This window comes from Globicephala melas, chromosome 3 (genome assembly GCF_963455315.2).
Source record: "Globicephala melas chromosome 3, mGloMel1.2, whole genome shotgun sequence".
Classification (NCBI taxonomy): domain Eukaryota; kingdom Metazoa; phylum Chordata; class Mammalia; order Artiodactyla; family Delphinidae; genus Globicephala; species Globicephala melas.
Window position 1 is genome coordinate 33,718,764 of NC_083316.1, and position 19,188 is coordinate 33,737,951.

General features: G+C 40.0%; 1 protein-coding gene across 1 annotated transcript in view; it reads right to left on the minus strand.

Moving 5' to 3' along the window:
• Positions 1–19,188, minus strand: part of MROH2B (maestro heat like repeat family member 2B) — a 60,991-nt gene that overhangs the window by 33,926 nt on the left and 7,877 nt on the right. Inside the window, 14 exon segments of the mRNA XM_030881953.2 lie at positions 1,701–1,808; positions 5,622–5,665; positions 6,233–6,374; positions 7,003–7,042; positions 7,185–7,345; positions 9,516–9,626; positions 10,374–10,496; positions 12,331–12,369; positions 12,371–12,405; positions 13,394–13,507; positions 15,383–15,452; positions 15,545–15,637; positions 16,032–16,172; positions 19,119–19,186. Coding sequence (XP_030737813.2) covers positions 1,701–1,808; positions 5,622–5,665; positions 6,233–6,374; positions 7,003–7,042; positions 7,185–7,345; positions 9,516–9,626; positions 10,374–10,496; positions 12,331–12,369; positions 12,371–12,405; positions 13,394–13,507; positions 15,383–15,452; positions 15,545–15,637; positions 16,032–16,172; positions 19,119–19,186 — 1,289 coding nt within the window.

The following is a 19,188-nucleotide window of genomic DNA, read 5'->3' on the forward strand; positions in this document are numbered from 1 at the left end:
AATATGACTTAACGTGTGAAGGGCTAGCTAGCCTCAGTGGCCCCCAGTACTGCTGATTTGTTGCTTCTCTGCTGAATTTGGTCAAGTTCAATGTATAGTGCATTCTTACTTGGGGACTTGGCTAGGAATCCCAGAAATCAGAAACCCAGAATTGGGGAAAAAAATGTCATTGATTGCAAAAATAGCCATAACCTTTCTATCCCACCTCTATCCACGCCTCCCTGCTATGGGAGTTTGCAGCTCCTATCAAGACGACTCTTTTTCTCCATTCCTTGCATCTGGACTGATCTTGTGACTTGCTTTTGTCAATGGAATTGGTAGAAGCAATAGTATGCCCCTTCTGAGCTTAGACCTCAGGAGACATTGCATACTTCATTGCCCCCACCATGAGAGCAAGCCTGGGCTAGCCTGCTGGAGGATGAGGGACTGCAAGTAGCAGAAAAAAGCTGTCCTAGTTAAGATCATCCCAGACCAGCCAATCCCCAGTGCACTGCAGTGAGGCTGGTTGAGATCAGAAGACTGCCCAGTTGAGCCCAACTCAAACTGTCAACTTGCAAAATTGTAAGCTAACTAGGTGCCTGTTATTTTAAGCCACCAGGGGTAGTTTGTTATGCTTCTAAAGCTAGTTGGTACACTTACTTTTCTGGTGTTAAGTGTAAAGGTTTAGAGCCATCTAAGCAGCTCATTGCTTGAATTGCTCTGCCTTCTCATACAACCATTATCTTGGACTAATCTTGTGGGTTTGGAAGCTGTTGGATGAATGGTACTACCTGAGATGCACAAGGCTAGTTCGTGTATAAGAAGATGAGTCATTGCTCACCAAATTTTTTATGATGGGTGGGTCTGCAGGCTGGATAGACCAATTTGGAGAATCAGTACTGTGTACCAAATTAGAGTCAATCAGTGAGAGGAATTTTGAAAATTACATAGAAGAGTTAGAGGTTGCTAATAAAGAATTTGGGGGAAGAGACACTTAATACTGGGAACTTAATGACTTAGGAAATGTTTTTTCAGAAAAAAAAAATAGGAATACTATAACCACAATGATAACCACCATCTGCTTTTTATTAAACACATGCCATGTGCCAGGCACTTCACTTGGGACTTTATATACTTTATCTCATTGAACCCTCGTAACACTACAATCCTCAGAGGTAGATAAAATTTCCATTTTGTTGGTGAGTATACTGAGGCTCCAGAGAGGTTAAAAAATTTACCTAAAGCTACATAAGCAGTAAGTAGCAGAAACTGGATTCAAACCCTATTTGGAATGGATGGTTACAATGTGGAGGGTTTGGTAGAGGTCATGTGGAGAGAGAGGAATGAAAGAAGTGGCCTTTGAGCATTCTTTTTTTTCAAGTTTTTAAAAAATTGTAGTAGATTATTTCTCGTAGCCAGCCTCACAAGACTGGCCCAATGTAAACCAAGGCATAAGCTGCATTAAACTAGTGCTATGGTAGGGGCTGCTATTTGCCTTCCAGTATCCATTTTTCTTCCTTCTCTAGAACAGAACCCCTGAATTTTAGTTAGGCATGTATTTATCTTGAAGGCACTATACTCGGCAGTTTTCCTTGCAGATAGGTGTGGCCCTGTAACTTTTGATCAAATGTAAGGTGAAGGGAAGGGAGCATTTTTCTAACCATTTCTCCCTCCTTTTGGTCATAAAGTAGAAGCTAAGGTCTCTGAGCTAAAAAACCAACCTTCTCAACAGAGGTGTTGCCGTAACTGTCCATTTGCTGGTTGAAATCCCGACTCAGTTGAATGGTCCAGGCTACGTCATTGATCTTCCATAACGACTCTTTGAGCAACTGTTGTAGGAGGTGAAAGTCAGATACTAATGTGACGGTTTAATGTGCTTTCTTGGTGCTTTTTTTGTTACAATGTATTCTAAAAGCATAAAGTATATATTACATGGGATTATTCCTTTTCTCATAACAACCTGTTCCAAATTCCCATTAAGAATTAGATGCACAGGAAGGGCAAGTAACTCCGTGTAAGTGCCTTCCTTTTTCCTTTTAAATAAAAATTGCCAAAAAACGTAAAATAGAAACTCATCCAGTCTGAAACTTAACATTGAAGTTAACATCTTTCAAGGTTTGGGTAGATTTGGAAAAAAACTCCATTTGTCAAAGTTAGTTTGCTTTACACCATACTAAGAAAAAGGGACATTTTTGGAATAGTGAATTAAATGCCTTGAAGAACCAATTAGATATACAAGCACAAGTTGCCAACTTCAACTCGAGTAGTGAAATATTCCTCATTTCATCAATTATTTTGAACCAGGGCCACAATCAGTTGTCTGAACCCATGTCCCTCTTCATTGAACAATACATAAAAAGGTGTTTTTGTCTTTCTGGAGGACAAAATCCATTTGCAATTTCTAAAATCTACAATTTCTCCTGTGTTTTCTCTACCTTAAGCTTGGAAAGAACACAATGTCAAAACCAATGAAAAGATTTGTATTCATTTTCTTAATAGAAACTCATTGAGTGGATCCTTTGAAGAGAAAAAAATTGTACAACCTTGGCAGTATAAGGGAAGAAAGCAAATGCAGACAGTTTGGAAAAAGAAGCCAAGAAGTATACTCAAGATTGGAGGAAGGAAAAGAACTGTTCTCAAGGCTTCTCAAGAAAGAACCTTCCTTCCTAGTAAGAACAGTTATTTTAAAATGGTAGCAGGGGGGCTTCCCTGGTGGCTCAGTGGTTAAGAATCTGCCTGCCAATGCAGGGGACACGGGTTCAAGCCCTGGTCAGGGAAGATCCCACATGCCACGGAGCAACTAAACCCATGTGCCACAACTACTGAGCCTGTGCTCTAGAGCCTGTGGGCCACAACTACTGAGGCCGTGTGCTGCAGTTACTGAAACCCGCGTGCCTAGAGCCGGTGCTCTGTAACAAGAGAAGCCACTGCAATGAGAAAAGCCCACGCACCACAACAAAGAGTAGCCCCCGCTTACCGCAACGAGAGAAAGCCCACGCCCAGCAACAAAGACCCAATGCAGCTAAAAATAAAAAAAATTAAAAAAGAAAAGAAAAAAAAATGGTAGCAGGGGAAAATAAGAAGAAAATTTTGAGAGAGGGAGGGGAAGATAAAAGAAGCCAGAATATAGGAGGAGAGGTGGATCCCAGAGTTAAGGACCAGGAAGCATAGAGCCATTGCTTTCAAACCTCATATGGGATAAGATTCACTGTGGGTATCACTAAGACCTGTGAGCTCGCAGGTACCCCACCTAGAAATTCTGATTCTGGAAGGCGGGTGTTGGGGGTGGGGTGCTGTGGAGAGGTCACTGAAATCTGACATTTTAAAGAAGCCATAGTTCACATAAAAAGGTGCTCAACACTGCTAATTATTAGAGAAATACAAATCAACCCTAAATGCCCATCAACAGAGAAATGGATAAAGAAGATGTGGTACATATATACAATGGAATATTACTCAGCCATACAAAAGGATGAAATAATGCCATTGGCAGCAACATGGATGGACCTAGAGATGATCAAACTAAGTGAAGTAAGTCAGACAGAGAAAGACAAATATCATACGATATCACTCATATGTGGAATCTAATTTAAAAAAAAGGTACAAATGAACTTATTTACAAAACAGAAGCAGACTTAAAGATATCAAAAACAAACTTATGGTTACCAAAGGATTTGGGGGGGAGGGGGAGGGATAAATCAGGAGCTTGGGATGAACACACGCACACTACTATATTTAAGACAGATGACCAACACGGACCTACTGTATAGCACAGGGAACTCTTCCCAATATTCTGTGATAACCTATATGAGAAAAGAATCTAAAAAAAGAATGAATATATGTATACATATAATTGAATCACTTTGCTGTACACCTGAAACTAACACAACATTGTAAATCAGCTATAATCCAATAAAATTAAAATATTTTAAAAATCTAGTAAACTTTGTAATCAAATTCTTCAAAAACATTTGACAGGTATTTTTTAAATATAAATTTAAAAACCATTAAAAATACCCTGAGCTTTCTCTAAATAAAAGAGTTACCTATTCTATAATAAATAGTAATAAATACAGAAAAACCCCACAAAAAAACAGAAACAAACTACAATGAGGTACCACCTCACGCTGGTCAGAATGGCCATCATTCAAAAGTCTACAAATAACAAATGCCAGAGAGTGTGTGGAGAAAAGGGACCCTTCCTACACTGTTGGTGGGAATGTAAGTTGGTGCAGCCCCTATGGAAAACAGTATGGAGGTTCCTCAGAAAACAAAAAATAGAGTTACTATATGATCCAGCAATCCCACTCCTGGGCATATATCCAGACAAAACTATAATTCAAAAAAATACATGCACCCCTATGTTCATAGCAGCACCATTTACAATAGGGAGGTCATGGAAGCGACCTAAACGTCCATCGACAGAGGAATGGATAAAGAAGATGCGGTACATATATACAATGGAATATTACTCAGCCATAAAAAGGAACAAAATAATGCCATTTGCAGCAACATGGATGCAACTAGAGATGATCATACTAAGTGAAGTAAGTCAGAAAGAGAAAGACAAATATCATATGATATCACTTATGTATGGAATCTAAAATAGGACACAAGTGAACCTATCTATGAAACAAACAGAATCACAGACATAGAGGACAGACTGGCTGTTGCCAAGCAGGTGGCGCTTGGGGGAGGGATGGAGTGGGAGGTCGGGGTGAGCAGATGGAAGCTTTTATATACAGAATGGATGAACAACGAGGCCCTACTGTACAGCACAGGGAACTATATTCAATATCCTATGATAAACTGTAACAGAAAAGAATGTTAAGAAAAAGAATGTATATATATGTATAACTGAATCACTTTGCTGTGCAGCAGTAATTAACATAACATTGTAAATCAACTATACTTCAATTAAAAAAAAATAAAGAAGCCATAGTTAATTCCTATATAGGTGGCTTATGAACCAAAACTCTGCTGGATTAAAAGCTCCCTGCCCATGGGTTCCTTGATCTCCTGTGGGCTCCTGAAATCAAAATGCTCTCTGTAAAGCCAATGTCCAACTCCTGTCTGCAATTTACTCTTTTGGGGATTTGACATTGTCTGTGGCACTGTTTGGTTGTCAAGGTCCAAAAAGTTATGGATGAGAGAAAGATTCTTTTCTGGAGAAGGGGTACAACATGGCCTTTTGCTGTTTAGACATCAGGAAAAAGATAGTGAGAAGCAGATAGAGGAGGAAATGGAGTTGTATTCAGGAGCAGAGAAGTGGAAATTATGTTAATCTCTGTTTCTTTTTATGAATGGTGAAATAATGCAATTGCAAGGAGAGGAAAAAAACTGAAAATTAGACAAGATTTAAGAAAGACGGAAAAAATATTAGTAAGAAAAATATTAGTAAGTGATATCTTCAAAACTGTCTTAAATTCTGAATCAAATTGAAGACTAAAGATTATTGTTCAAATTGTGATTTAAAGAGCATAAAATTCTTATGTGATCATGTCTAACAGTCTAGTGATTTTCTCAAGAAAAGGAAATGTTGTTTCCTGTCCTTTGGAATCTAATTCTTTTTCGTAAAGATGGGTAACTTTCGGTGATTTCATCACCCCATCATCAACAATTAGTCTAGGAGCCAGCTTTACCTGAAGCAGCATGGTCTCCCACAGCACGATACTAGTGTTCTTTCCTAGAAATAGAAATTGATGCAATAAGTGCCAAAAAAACCAAACCCCAGCCCAGTATCCAGGTCAGCACTGACTGCTACTGTTCCATTTCAAGCTTTCTCCCTATGCAGGATGGTTATTTCAGATTAAATTTACTATGTTGGCAATCCTAAATTGCTAGTCAGCTGGACAGAGGGTCTTCAATCCATGACAAAAATCCAGGCTTTTTGCCAATTTCAACAGTAACTACTGAATTACCATATCTTAATATTCTAGCATGGATGAATAATAACTTTTTAGAACAATACCAAAAGAGAACTTCTCTAAATACAAAAAAAAGACCAGAGCAAAAGTAAAAGTTCCTGCTAAATATGTAACACACCTGGTCCTCTTAAAATGTCAATATAAGTATTTGGTAGAGAAATAGAACATAAGGAGTCCAGGACAAAATAGAGCTGTCTACCTTGCATGTCAAGTTCATTGTTTTTATTGCCTAATGTGAACATTAATGGCTTAAGACATAGAAGTGGTGCCTCATTTCCTTGTGTTCTTGCCTCCTTGGATAAAGACCTGACCCCACTCCTTTGTACCTTCCAGAGGCTGCAGGAGCTCAGGTATGCGTGTTTTCCATAGCTCTACCAAATTTGGGTGAATTATCTCAGGCAATATCTTCAAAAGTCCTATTGCACCGACCCCATGTAATTTCCCTAAACTGGCGAGCATAGATATTACCTGGAGGAAGGAAGAAAAATTGTTAATCAACTCAGGGATATTTAGAAGGCTCACCTACCTTTTCCTTTTTATCACTGTTCTGGATTCTCTTGAATCCTTCATTAGATAATCTTTTAACAAACCATCACAGTCTGTTCTTACTTATTCTAGATCAAAGCTAATACTTAGACAATCCATCTGCCCAATTTTCTTCTGAGGATAAAGGTGTAAAAATATATGGAAACCATCAACCAAAAATAAATGAAACATACCAACACTTAGATATATCTATTAATTAAATAAGGGCATGTGGAAATAGTGCTCAAGCACATATGTGGCCAAAAAGAGAGAGAGAGAAATCTAAACAACAGATGTGGAATTTGTTTGAATGGTTCTTATGGATCAGATCCAGTCTATGTTTATTTAAAAAATCATAAATGAAGTTTAACAAACATTTCAGAGTGAGAAGATAATCTTGCGAATAATAAATCTTCATCAGAGTCATTAGTATAGCAGAACATTTATTATGCCATTTTAGTGTTTCTTTTGTTTTGGAATATCTATGTAATTTTTATTATCATTTATTTGGAGCTGAATTGTCTATATTGGTTTAAATTCATACCACATTGGTTTTTCATAACTCACTCACCAGAAGTCTGGCCAGTAGCTGTTGTGGTGAAGGAGTTTCACTAGAAAGAGAAAGCAATTTTCATTACTGCTATGGGGCCTAGAAAAAATCAGATGGGGCTTGGGTTTACAAGCAAAGCCCCGTAGCCTTTCTGGAAACTAGTCTCTCATAAGAGAAATGTTTTGCTTTGTTTTTGAATGTACACACCAGCTCCTGTAGAGATGACAAGTGCTGTTGACTCCTTGGCATTCTTCTTCTTCCTCTCCTCTGCCATAAACAGAATTCTGATGATATTAAACAGGTATTTCAGCATTCCCGTATATTCTGCAGGTACCACAAGAGTCAGGATTCTTGGCCATAGCACCTATGGAAAACATAAGGCAAGATGCAAGGATTGCTTATTCTTTTTCATTATTCCTCTTTGGTCCTCTCCGTGTGTTTCCCTCTAATTTAGAAAACTTTCTCTCACGTGTTATTATTTTGCTCTTCAGGCCAAATCAAAATGAAATCATGAAACACAGTTTCTGCACAGCACATTCACTTTCAGGTGCCACTTGCAGTGAGTGTTGGTCAGTGTTTCTCCGTGAGGTTGCTGCTGGATTTTGGGACAGGACAAGTCGTCATTGTGGGTCACTGCAGGGAGGGCTGGGCTCCACTCACCAAGTGCCGTTAAACCCCTTGTCAATGTGACAACCAAAAATGCCCCCAAATATTTCTCCAAACTCCAAGACTCGAGTGGAACTGTCCAGAGTGAGAATGACGGGGAATGGATGGCGACTGCGTTGCTGCTGCTGGCTGTGCTCCAGGTGCTGATCTTCTCCTTCTTCTTTTTCAATTAATTAATTTATTTATTTTTGGCCATACCACATGGCTTGCGGAATCTTAGTTCCTTTACCAGGAATTGAACACAGGGCCCCCGCAGTGAAAGCGCCAAGTCCTAACCACTGGATCACCAGGGAAGTCCCCAGGTGCTGATCTGCTGATCACCTAATGGAAACTTAGGTGTCCACTTGGACTCCTCCCTCTGTCTTGGCATCTGTATTTAATCACCAAGCCTAAGCCTAATCCTTTTCTTTTTTTAAAAAAACAATTTTATTTTTTTACTTATTTTTTGGCTGTGTTGGGTCTTCGTTGTGGTGCGTGGGCTTCTCACTGCAATGGCTTCTCTTGTTGCGGAGCATGGGTTCTAGAGCGCAGGCTCAGTAGTTGTGGCGCATGGGCTTAGTTGCTCTGAGGCATGTGGGATCTTCCCAGACCAAGGCTCGAACCCGTGTCTCCTGATTGGCAGGCAGATTCTCAACCACTGTGCCACCAGGGAAGTCCCAAGCCTAGTCTTTCTTTTTTTTTTGCGGTACGCGGGCCTTTCACTGTTGTGGCCTCTCCCGTTGCGGAGCACAGGCTCTGGACGCGCAGGCTCAGCGGCCATGGCTCACGGGCCCAGCCGCTCCGCGGCATGTGAGATCTTCCCGGACCGGGACATGAACCCATGTCCGCTGCATCGGCAGGCGGACTCTCAACCACTGCGCCACCAGGGAAGCCCCCTAGTCTTTCTTAAATTGTAAGATTTCTCACGCCCTTCCTACTATTATGACCCAGTTCCCGTCCCTATGAATCTCATCTCATCTCATATATAGACTCTTTGTGCTTAGTCTACTCTAAAATCAGTGTCTGCTCTTAAATCAGTGTCAACACACTGATTTCCTGCAGTTATCATTTAAAATGTTTAGCCTTTGCTTAAAATTTTCATTGGCTCCTCAAGGACAAGGAAGGAATTTGGCATTTCAGACCCTTCAGAGTCTGGCCTTATACTACTCTTTCATCATTCACTACTAGATCAGAATTCCCCAAACTTTACTGTGCATCAGAAATGTTGGAATTTATTTGCATGCAGATTTATGGGCCCCATGCCCAGATACACTGATTCATTTAGGTCTGGCAGGGGGCCTGAAAATGTGCATTTTAAATAAATAGCCCCGGTAATCCAAAACCCACACCTTAAAAAACCATCCTGGATAAAGCCTGTGATCCCCTTAAACTGGCCTTCTGATTGTCTCCTGGCTGTGCCGTGTATTTCTGGCCATTAAATCCTTTTCCAGGTTGTTTTGCTTAAGCAAGATGCAGATTCTAAGGCTCCTCCCCTTGAGGTTCAGGTTATATTAGGCCTCAAGTGAGGTCTGCGAATGTGTGCTTTTAACACCTTCCCAGATAAATGGGGAAAGTTTAGCATTCACTGTGTTAGAATCACCACTTACAGTATGTGTCTAAGTATGTCAGGGGAAGAAGAAAAATAATATATTAAGATGCTTATAAACTGCCATTTGCCATCCAGATATAAAAGATTATTTAGCTAATTTTACACCTGTTTTTGAGGAACTATTATGTGCTGGCACTGAGCGTCCCAACATACTTCCTCTAGTCAGAGCATCAAAAAGCTGATGACACATGGAGTACCAACTCGTATCTTTACTCCTAAATGTTCAGAGCTTTAGAAAGGTGATCAAATTAACTATGAGTGGTGACAAAAGACCCCTTACCTGAGGCATTCCAATGATCAGTGGGTCCAGGGTTTTTAAGACCTCCAGGCTTGTTTCTTGGATACCTTTCTCTCCCTTTTCGGTCTCCTGGGAGTTAGGTTTTATTGGTTTCTCTTTAAGAAAGATGAAATAGGTGACTCGTTCATAATCCTTGCTGTCGGTCGCCTCTGACCTTACTTGGAGGTGTTCTTAGCCTCTGGGGTGGAGGATGCAGTCACTCAACTTAAAGGGCTTGTGGAATCCAGCAATCTTGGTCTCCAGTATCTAATCCTGTTATAAGGTGCTCTTTGGAGGAATGGGTTAGAAAAAAACACCCCTGGCTGAAGCAGAAAAACAAACATTGTGAGGATCCTTGGACTGCAGTTACTCCTTTCCTCCCTCAGGCCTTTCCCCTTTTTATCTCTGGGGCAAAAATTTCCAATGACACTGCTTCCTAGTGGAGTGGACTGTAATTTCAGCTACAATGAATTTGCTAAGATTACTGAGATCTTAAGCACATGTTTTTCAGGCTCTTCATCCAAAGGAACCGGTGTAACAAGTATGGATGTTTCTTGTTTTCTAGAAACAATTCACTTTCTCTGCCTGTCTCCAAACCACCCCCAAGCTTTTGAGGCCAGGTTTCCTCCTTTTTAGGAAAAACTGATTTAACCTACCTTGGGTTTATTATAAGTTAAAAAGGGTATCACTGAAAGAAAACCGAGCACACTAGAAGCTGAAAAATTTATTAGTGAAAGTGATAAGGCTGAAATGTAACCTCTAAGTCAGTTTCTAACTTGGACCACAGATATTTTTTTAAAATCCAGTTGAGTCAACTGAACTTGCTACAGGGCAGCACTCAAAATGGCGCCCTCTTCGTACCAGATTCTTGTTGGACGTTGCAAACTGCGAGAAGATGTAGTCAATCAGTGGCCAGCCTTCCTGGGCTTCAATGTAGCGTTTTTCACACATGGTTTGGTTGAGGAGAAGGGTGGAATTCCTCACCTAGAGTAAGGAAAACGCATTCACAACATTTTACTCTGAATAGAAATTTAGATTCTCCTATTCTGTAACCTTCATGGATCATTCAGTGGAATCTTTCCAAAAAAGAGTATAAATTGAATGATCTTACTGTAATATATGGAGCAGGAAGTAATCTACAGGTTATGATTTAAGTGTCACTGGCAAAGCTCTCTTTAACCAAAATCTTTCTTCCTAGTTCCCAAGACATATTCTCTATTACTATATATTATGAAACATTAGTAACTTTGGGCTAAAACATGGCCTCGCTTTAAAAATCCTCAGGGAAAGATACCACACTGAAATAAAGTTCCACAATTCCTTATCCACAAATTCAAACTAAATGACTCTGAAAACTGGAATTTTGTTTCTTAAATTTGGTGCCAACTCATTGGTAGCAAAACCTAAACTGAACTGTTTTAAAGCTATTTGTAGTCTTTACCTCTTATTTATTTATTTTTAAAATGTATTATTATTATTATTTGCGGTACGCGGGCCTCTCACTGTTGTGGCCTCTCCCGTTGCGGAGCACAGGCTCCGGACGCGCAGGCTCAGCGGCCATGGCTCACGGGCCCAGCCGCTCCGCGGCATGTGGGATCTTCCCGGATCCCTGTCCCCTGCATCGGCAGGCGGACTCTCGACCACTGCCACCACCAGGGAAGCCCTGCCTCTTTTATGTAGTGTGATATGCATACATGTTCTTGAAAAAATATTAATAGGTTTGACTGTGGGCTACTGTCACAGTAATGTTTTTCTGAAATCTGGAAAGTTGTGAATTCTGAAATAAGTCTGGCTCTACGGATTCGAATAAAGAATTATGAACGTGTGTCACAGGTTTTTAATAATTTGGCTTCAATTAATTTATTGGATTGCTTCCCTGGAGGATAGAAATCTCAGATCTAATTCCTTAGTGAACGGGTCTTTTAATGGAGGGTGAGAAGAAAATAATTTTGCACAGGGAGGAAGGGCCACAAGGTGGCAATTAACAATTAGCATACAGGGACTCAGTAATCTCCCTAATTAAGTAGAAAGAGGTATATTTTCTCTTTATTTTTGCCTGATTAACTGACCTTCCTTAAAGTTTCTGTGCTCTTTTATTCTACCCTAAATCCTAGCAATTCTTTGATTGGCTTGGTCAGTTACTGGGTCAGGTTTTTATATATAATCACTCCATTGTTATTTATTGCATAGCTTTGGTTATTTTAAACATAGTTATTGGTGACCAAAGCCTCTTAGGGGAATTTTTTCCTCTTCATTGGCTTCTGTGTAGGGCTTTGATCCAAACAAAATATGGTTTTCATACAAATAATACTACAACTGCTAATTTTAAAAATTGTTCCCATTTAAGTTCTATGTCTTTTCCAACGTGGAATACTTTAATCAAATAATCAGGAAAAAATGACAAATCTATTGTGTGCAAGACTTGCTCTAGGTGCTCCCTGATTGGAAAATAGGATGTCTCTGCTCAGAACAGGGTTCAGGGGTTATTATTTTTTGGAGTAAGAAGTATTATCTTTATAATTAACAATTAAGTTTTCAACTAATTAAATTTAAAACTTTTTGAAGAGCATGGCAGAGTGATGCTCTGGGCAAAAATCTTTTTTTTTTCTACTGAGAAGCCCTTGAACTGAATGTGCTTTAGAACTTTACTTCGATAGAGTTTATCTTTTGGGGAAAGATGGAGTTCTTTTAAAAGTAGAATTGATAACTGAATTCTTTATAAAGCAATCTCATAAGCAGATTCTTAAACAGTCAAAACCATTTCATTTACTCCTAAAACTATCATTATCCAAATAAAAGTCCCCATTAATTCTCTTACTTTAATACTGAGGTCGCCCATGACGACTTTGACTGTTTTTTTCTATTCAAGTGATGTGATCCCTCAACTTGGGCTCTGAAAGATAGAGGGAGAAATTGAGAGACCCGCTTCAGAAGGACTACAGTATGTTCTAGAATTGATGAAAACCCATTAGAGTTATGGTACATAGTTGCAAAGTCTCTGGTCCTTAACATTTTATGTTATTCAGTTCCCTCCTACATTCTCCTTTTCCAACTCTTTACACATGTTTATTGCTTTTTTTTGTTCTCTGTTACATTTTGTTTCACCTTGTTTAAAATGTTAGATTCTTAAGTGGATTCAATACATCATGCCTAATGGATTGGCTTTAAATTTCATAGACAACTTCATGTTTCTTCTGCCAAGTCTTCAGTAAATCCCAGAGTAAACTGAATTTTAAAAAAACTATTATAATGATTCACTTTGTTATAAAGTGGAAACTAACACACCATTGTAAAGCAGTTATACTGTAATAAAGGTGTTAAAAAACTATTACAATGCTGTGGAAAAATGAATTGTCATATTTTATTGAATCCAAGATATATTTTATGAGGCATCATTATCTCATATTGTGCCAAGTGAAAAACTCTAGTGGCTGATGATAATTAAAGATGCTATCAATTATAAGATGCATTCTGATACTGTGAAAATATGTGCCTTTTGGAATTAATGAAATATGAAAATTTATTAAATTCTCCTCTTTTCTAAATGTACTAATTTTTAGAATATTGTACATTCTTCCCACCCACTCCCTGTTTATCAGGCTACTTAACCAGTTTACTAGCTCTTTTAAATTCTAGATTCAATTCTCAAATATTCTACTCATTTAGTGGGTGCATCCGTAAATATCATGAAAGAAGAGAGGTAACTAGAAATGCCTGTTTAGAAGTAGTAGGTTGTAGACAACTGAGAAAACCAAGCTTCACCTGAATATGATGCTCTATAAATTTCCCAAAGACATGGGATAGAATTAGAGACAATGCACAAGTTTCAGTTTGCTTTTTGGTACAAAATAAACAAGTCTGCTGTCATCTTTACTGCTTACCTTCAGCACTGATAGCCGATCTTAACAAAGTCAAGATTCCCATTCGAGTGGCTTCATTATTACCTCTCATTTGTTCATCAAAAAATTCTGTCAGGTCTGCAGGGCTGGAATGGGCTGTGGGTTTAAGAAATACTGGAGTCAGGGCTTCCCTGGTGGTGCAGTGGTTGAGAGTCCGCCTGCCGATGCAGGGGACACGGGTTTGTGCCCCGGTCTGGGAAGATCCCACATGCCGCGGAGCGGCTGGGCCCGTGAGCCATGGCCGCTGAGCCTGTGCGTCTGGAGCCTGTGCTCTGCAACGGGAGAGGTCACAACAGTGAGAGGCCCGCGTACTGCAAAAAAAAAAAAAAAAAAAGAAATACTGGAGTCATAAGAACTCATTTTCACCTTAGGTAAAATACTTGTGAATGGGAAGAGGATCGTTCCATGAGGATTGTCAAAGTCACTCTTTGGTTGGTAACCAGATTTTATTATGTCCATACTTCTTTAGTATCACAGAATTAATTAAACAGTTTGGTCACTAAGAGAGCTAGACCCACTTCTGTTCATACCTGTGAATGTAACCTTATTTGGAAATTAGGTTCTTTGTAGATGAAATCAAGTTAAGATGAGGTTGTCTTAAATCAATATGACTGGTGTCTTTATAATAAATGGATAGAGGATACAGACAGACACAGAGGGAAGCCTTGTGAACATGGAGGCAGAGATCAAAGTGATGCTTCACCAGCTGTGCAGCTGGAGACTCGCAAGGGTAAGAAGGAAGCAGGGAAGAGTGAAGAGAGACCTGGATGGAGTAGAGAGGTTTGGGTTGGAAATGTTAGAGATAAAGTGAAGAACTTAATTAGGCTGGGGCATAGAGAAGTGGAAACTATAGAAACAGAGGTGGTCAGTTAGGAGAGAACTAGACCATACTAGAAAGGTATGCAGTGAAGTAGAGGAAATGACATATTTTGGGAGGGTGCAGGTGTGGGAGGTCTAGGATTGCTCTTGTCTCTTGCCCTGAGGGACTATATTAGAGTATAGTTTGGTATCCTGACCCTGGGAACTTGGTGCTTCCTCGACAACCTGTGTCCGGTATTCTAACCAGGTGATGGGTGGGATTGTGATGTGAAAGCAAGAACAAAAGGGAGAGAGTGAAGGAGGGAGAGAGAGACAAGGGATAGATACTAAGAAATGACAAGGAGGAAAAAAGATGACTGGGGTTTGATAGAGTTTCAAATAATCTCAAATGCCAAGAAAAAAGCATTTCCTAGCCTTAGGGTTGCCAACTCTTACAGGTTTGCCTGGAAATAAACCCATGCATATATAGTCAATTAATTTGCAACAAAGGAGCCAAGAATAAACAATGGGGAAAGAATAGTCTCTTCAATAAACGGTGCTGGGAAAACTGGACAGCCGCTTGCCAAAGAATGAAATCGAATTCCTACCTTACACCAAACATGCAAATTAAAGCAAAATGGATTTAAGACTTGAACATAAGACCTGAAACTGTAAAACTCCTAGAACAAAACATAGGAAGAAGCTCTTTGACATTGGTCTTGGCAGTGAATTTTTTTGAATTTGATACCCAAAGCAGAGGCAACAAAAGCAAAAATAAACAAGTGGGATTACATCAAAGAAGCCAAAAGGCTTCTTCTCAGACAAGGAAACCACCAACAAAATGAAAAGAAAACATATGGAATGGGCAAAAATATTTGCCAACCTTATATCCAGTAAGGAGTTAATATCCAAAATATGTCTGAGACTTTTCTGGTTTTAGAACTGAAAGTTCTATTTTCCTGGAAGTCCTTTAGTCCCGGACAGATCAGGATGACTGGTCACTCTACCAGCTGCAGGGAAGATAGGGAAAGGCACAGAATACTTTGAGTTGAAGAAACATTTTGTGTGTAGGTGTGAAAGTAACAGATGTGACAGTTTGCACGCACTTCATCCTTGTCGTCATCATCACTTGGAGACATTTTAATTAAAAACCCTCTGGATGCTGGGTCCTACCTAGAATGAGGAAACAGTCTGAAGCTTTGATTTCATTTTCCTTTACTGGAGGATCTAGAACTCTGCACACCTGAATGAGAAGAAAAAACTCAGGTGGTAGATGTTAAAAAGAGAAAGCTGTTGAAAATGAAACAATCAGATCTGACAACATGGTCTTCTTACCTGGTGGAGTAAATTGATAAAGATGGTCTTCCTCAAGGCCTTTGGAAGGCTAACATCATAAAGGACTGCCGCGGTCACTATCTGTCTTAGACTCTGGAATGGAAGCTCTCTAAGGTTAGCTGGAGGCTGCCTACGGAGCAACAGCACAGGATGTGGAAAGCAAATCATTACTCACTACCTTTTGTGAGGAGAACAAACCCATCACCTTTCTGTGGTTACCAGTTGTCTTTAGTGATTCTGCTCCTCTACCTTGTTTAGTTCCCCAGCGGCTTGAACAGAAATTCCTTCTGGAGTTTCCACCATCCAGCTATGCCACCGACCGCTTCTCTACCTCATATTTCCCAAGAGGTATTTAAGTTCGGCTGCCCAAACACGTGTTTGAGTTCCTTGACCCCCCCCCCCCCCCCCCCGCTCTTGAAAATTAACATCCTCCAGGATGATTGCTGGTCAGCTATCAGAATCGGTTTCTTGCGGGTGTGGCTCTCACCTGAGTGACGTGGAAATCAATCTCTTTGTCTTTATACTGCTTCAGGAGCCAAGGGACCTGGCCCAGGGCGTATTCACAGAGGTCTTCCCGATGCAGCAGCAGGCTCACTGTGGGGCCGTGAGCCTTAATGATGGCCAAAATCTGCAGAGGCAGCAAACAAATACCGTTTCTCACACTTCACTATGCTTTTTGTACATTTCTCAGTATACCAGAAGCTTTAGATACCCCCCAAGAAACTTTCCTCACTGCTTTCAACCGAGCAAGGTTTCTTCAAACAATGTTTAGGTTAAGATCATTGTATGAAGGAGAGTTCTATTTGTATCTACATCTCTATCTATATTGATGCTCATTTCAATATTTGTCCCGCTCTTCTATTTCTTTAACCTCTCTCTAATGGTCACTTTCTTTTACTATATTAACAAATTTAAAATTTCCCTTATATTAAAAAAAATTCTTTGATTCCGTATCATTTTAGCCCCACTGTTATCCTCATCCAATTCTGTTTCTCTTTCCTTTCTCGCAGAGCAAAGCTTTTGGAAGGAGTGGTCTACCGTTTTTACCTCCACTCCCCACCTCCCCTTTATTTCTCAATCCACTGTCATCTGGCTTCCACACGACATGAAAAATGAACCAGTACAAAATATAAATGCAATATATTGATGATAAAATGTAGAAATCATGGGCTTCCCTGGTAGCACAGTGGTTAAGAATCCGCCTGTCAATGCAGGGGACACGGGTTTGATCCCTGGACCGGGAAGATCCCACATGCTGCGGAGCAACAAAGCCTGTGCGCCACAACTACTGAGCCTGTGCTCTAGAGCCCGCGAGCCACAACTGCTGAGCCCACATGCCACAACTACTGAAGCCCGCGTGCCTAGAGCCCGTGCTCTGCAACAAGAGAAGCCACTGCAATGAGAAGCCCGTGCACCGCAACAAGAGAAGCCCCCACTTGTCGCAACCAGCCCGTGCGCGGCAGTGAAGACCCAACGCAGCCGAAAATAAATAAATAAATAAAATAAATAAATTTATTTAAAAAAATGTAGAAATCACAAAAATTAGGAGGAAGCAGAAAACACAGTACCCACAGTACTCATAGATAAGCACTGTCTGGTGTATTTTTAATAAGTTATTTCTTTATTTGACCTATTCTTTCCTATCTTTTTCTTATGTATTTTAATTTCTTAAAAATTGATACCATTTAATCTATAGTTCTATATTCTGCTTTTTCTACCTAATAAATGCTTTTTTTCCTATTAGCTAAATTTTGCTATACAGCAAACCATGTCAAAACTTAGTGGCTAATAACAATAACCATTTATTTCACTCAACACTGTGTCAGCTGGAAGAATTCTTCTACCACATTTCTATGCAGTAGACACGTTTCAAGATTTTTCTTTCTTGAGCACCATAGCAATGTCCTCTGTAGATCTGTCTCTGCTTCTTGAAAATCACTCCTTTCTTAGTTTCTAAGATCTCATTCTTCTTGCTTAAGCCTTTCTGAGGTTTCTTTTCTTTTGGTTTTTTAAAGATTTTTTTGATGTGGATCATTTTTAAAGTCTTTATGGAATTTGTTACAATATTACTTCTGTTTTATGTTTTGGTTTTTTGGCCGCGAGGCATGTGGGATCTTAGCTCCCCGACCAGGGGTCGAACTCGCACCCCTGCATTGGAAAGTGAAGTCTTAATCACTGGACCACCAGGGAAGTCCCCCAAGGTTTCTTATTTCTTAAAAAAAAAGTACTGTGTAGCATTCTTTATTATGTGGCCAAGACCACCTTCTGAATTTCTTTTATTTCTGCCTCTTTATATCCCCTTTCCTCTCCACACTTCCCCTTCTCCCACTGGACTCACTCAAGTATCACGTTATCCCATCCCTAACCTATGCTCCAGTGGGTTTTATCCCCTCTTTAGGGACTGCATGTCTCCTGTAGTGATGACTTCATGGGTTGCAAGCTCAGTTCCAATGCCATGGCCTTTCCAGTGCTCGCCAGGGGTTAAGTGCTTCTCTCCCTGTGCTCCCTTATTACTTTGTGCACCTTCTTGTTACTTGCCTAACTTCCTGTGGGAGGCTAGGAAAGTAGTCAGCAAATTTGCATTGAATTTTGTTTTTCAAGTGGCTTGAAGAAAAGACTTCCTCAGAATATTTTAAAAATTTCATGTTTGCTAATGATTTAACTATCCCAGCATGTTAAAAAATGAATACTTTAAAAGCTCAAAATATAGAAAAGAAACTGAACTAGAGAAGGTAGCTAAGTGTTAAATCTTTTATAATATAGCAATAAAGAGATTGAAATAGAATATAATTTCACCTACATTAAAAAATCATAGCTGGAGCTTCCCTGGTGGCGCCGTGGTTGAGAGTCCGCCTGCTGATGCAGGGGACACGGGTTCATGCCCCGGTCCTGGAAGATCCCACATGCCGCAGAGTGGCTGGGCCCCCCGTGAGCCATGGCCGCTGGGCCTGCGCGTCCGGAGCCTGTGCTCCGCGACGGGAGAGGCCACAATGGTGAGAGGCCCGTGTATGCAAAAAAAAAAAAAAAAATCATAGCAATTAAGCAAAATAAGGATGGGATTATATATGTGAATGCACTTTGTAATCTATTCTTTATAAGTCATTACAGTATTTTGAAGCAGACATGCTCCTTCTTTAGATATCATTTTAATGCATTGTGATATTCACAGACACAGGAAATTTCTCTGGACTGGTGTTTTCCCTAATCAGTGACAGCCCAAATATGGGTTATGATATAGCTAAAATTCCATATATTTTGCTCATTTTAGTTATTGTTCTCTGCACACTTTGGCATGTCGGTTCCATGAGAGTGGGGATTTGGGTCTGTTTAATCTCTGCTGTATCCCCAGTATGGGAATGATGTCTGGCATGTCATGGGGACTCAATAAATACTAGTTGAAATAATGAGTAAATAGTGATTTGAAACAGGAAAAACAAAAGATTTTATAAACATGATAAGATACAACCCACAGCTTTCCAACAGAACTAAGATGAATTATCATGTCAAAAAGAGAAGAGGAAGTTCAACCAGTATGCCAGGAGAGCTAGCTGGAGGCATGCTGAACCTCACTCACTTGTGTGGGCAAGGTCGTGGTGGCCCACTTGTCCATGATATACCGGAACAGCATGAAGATTTTGTCAGGC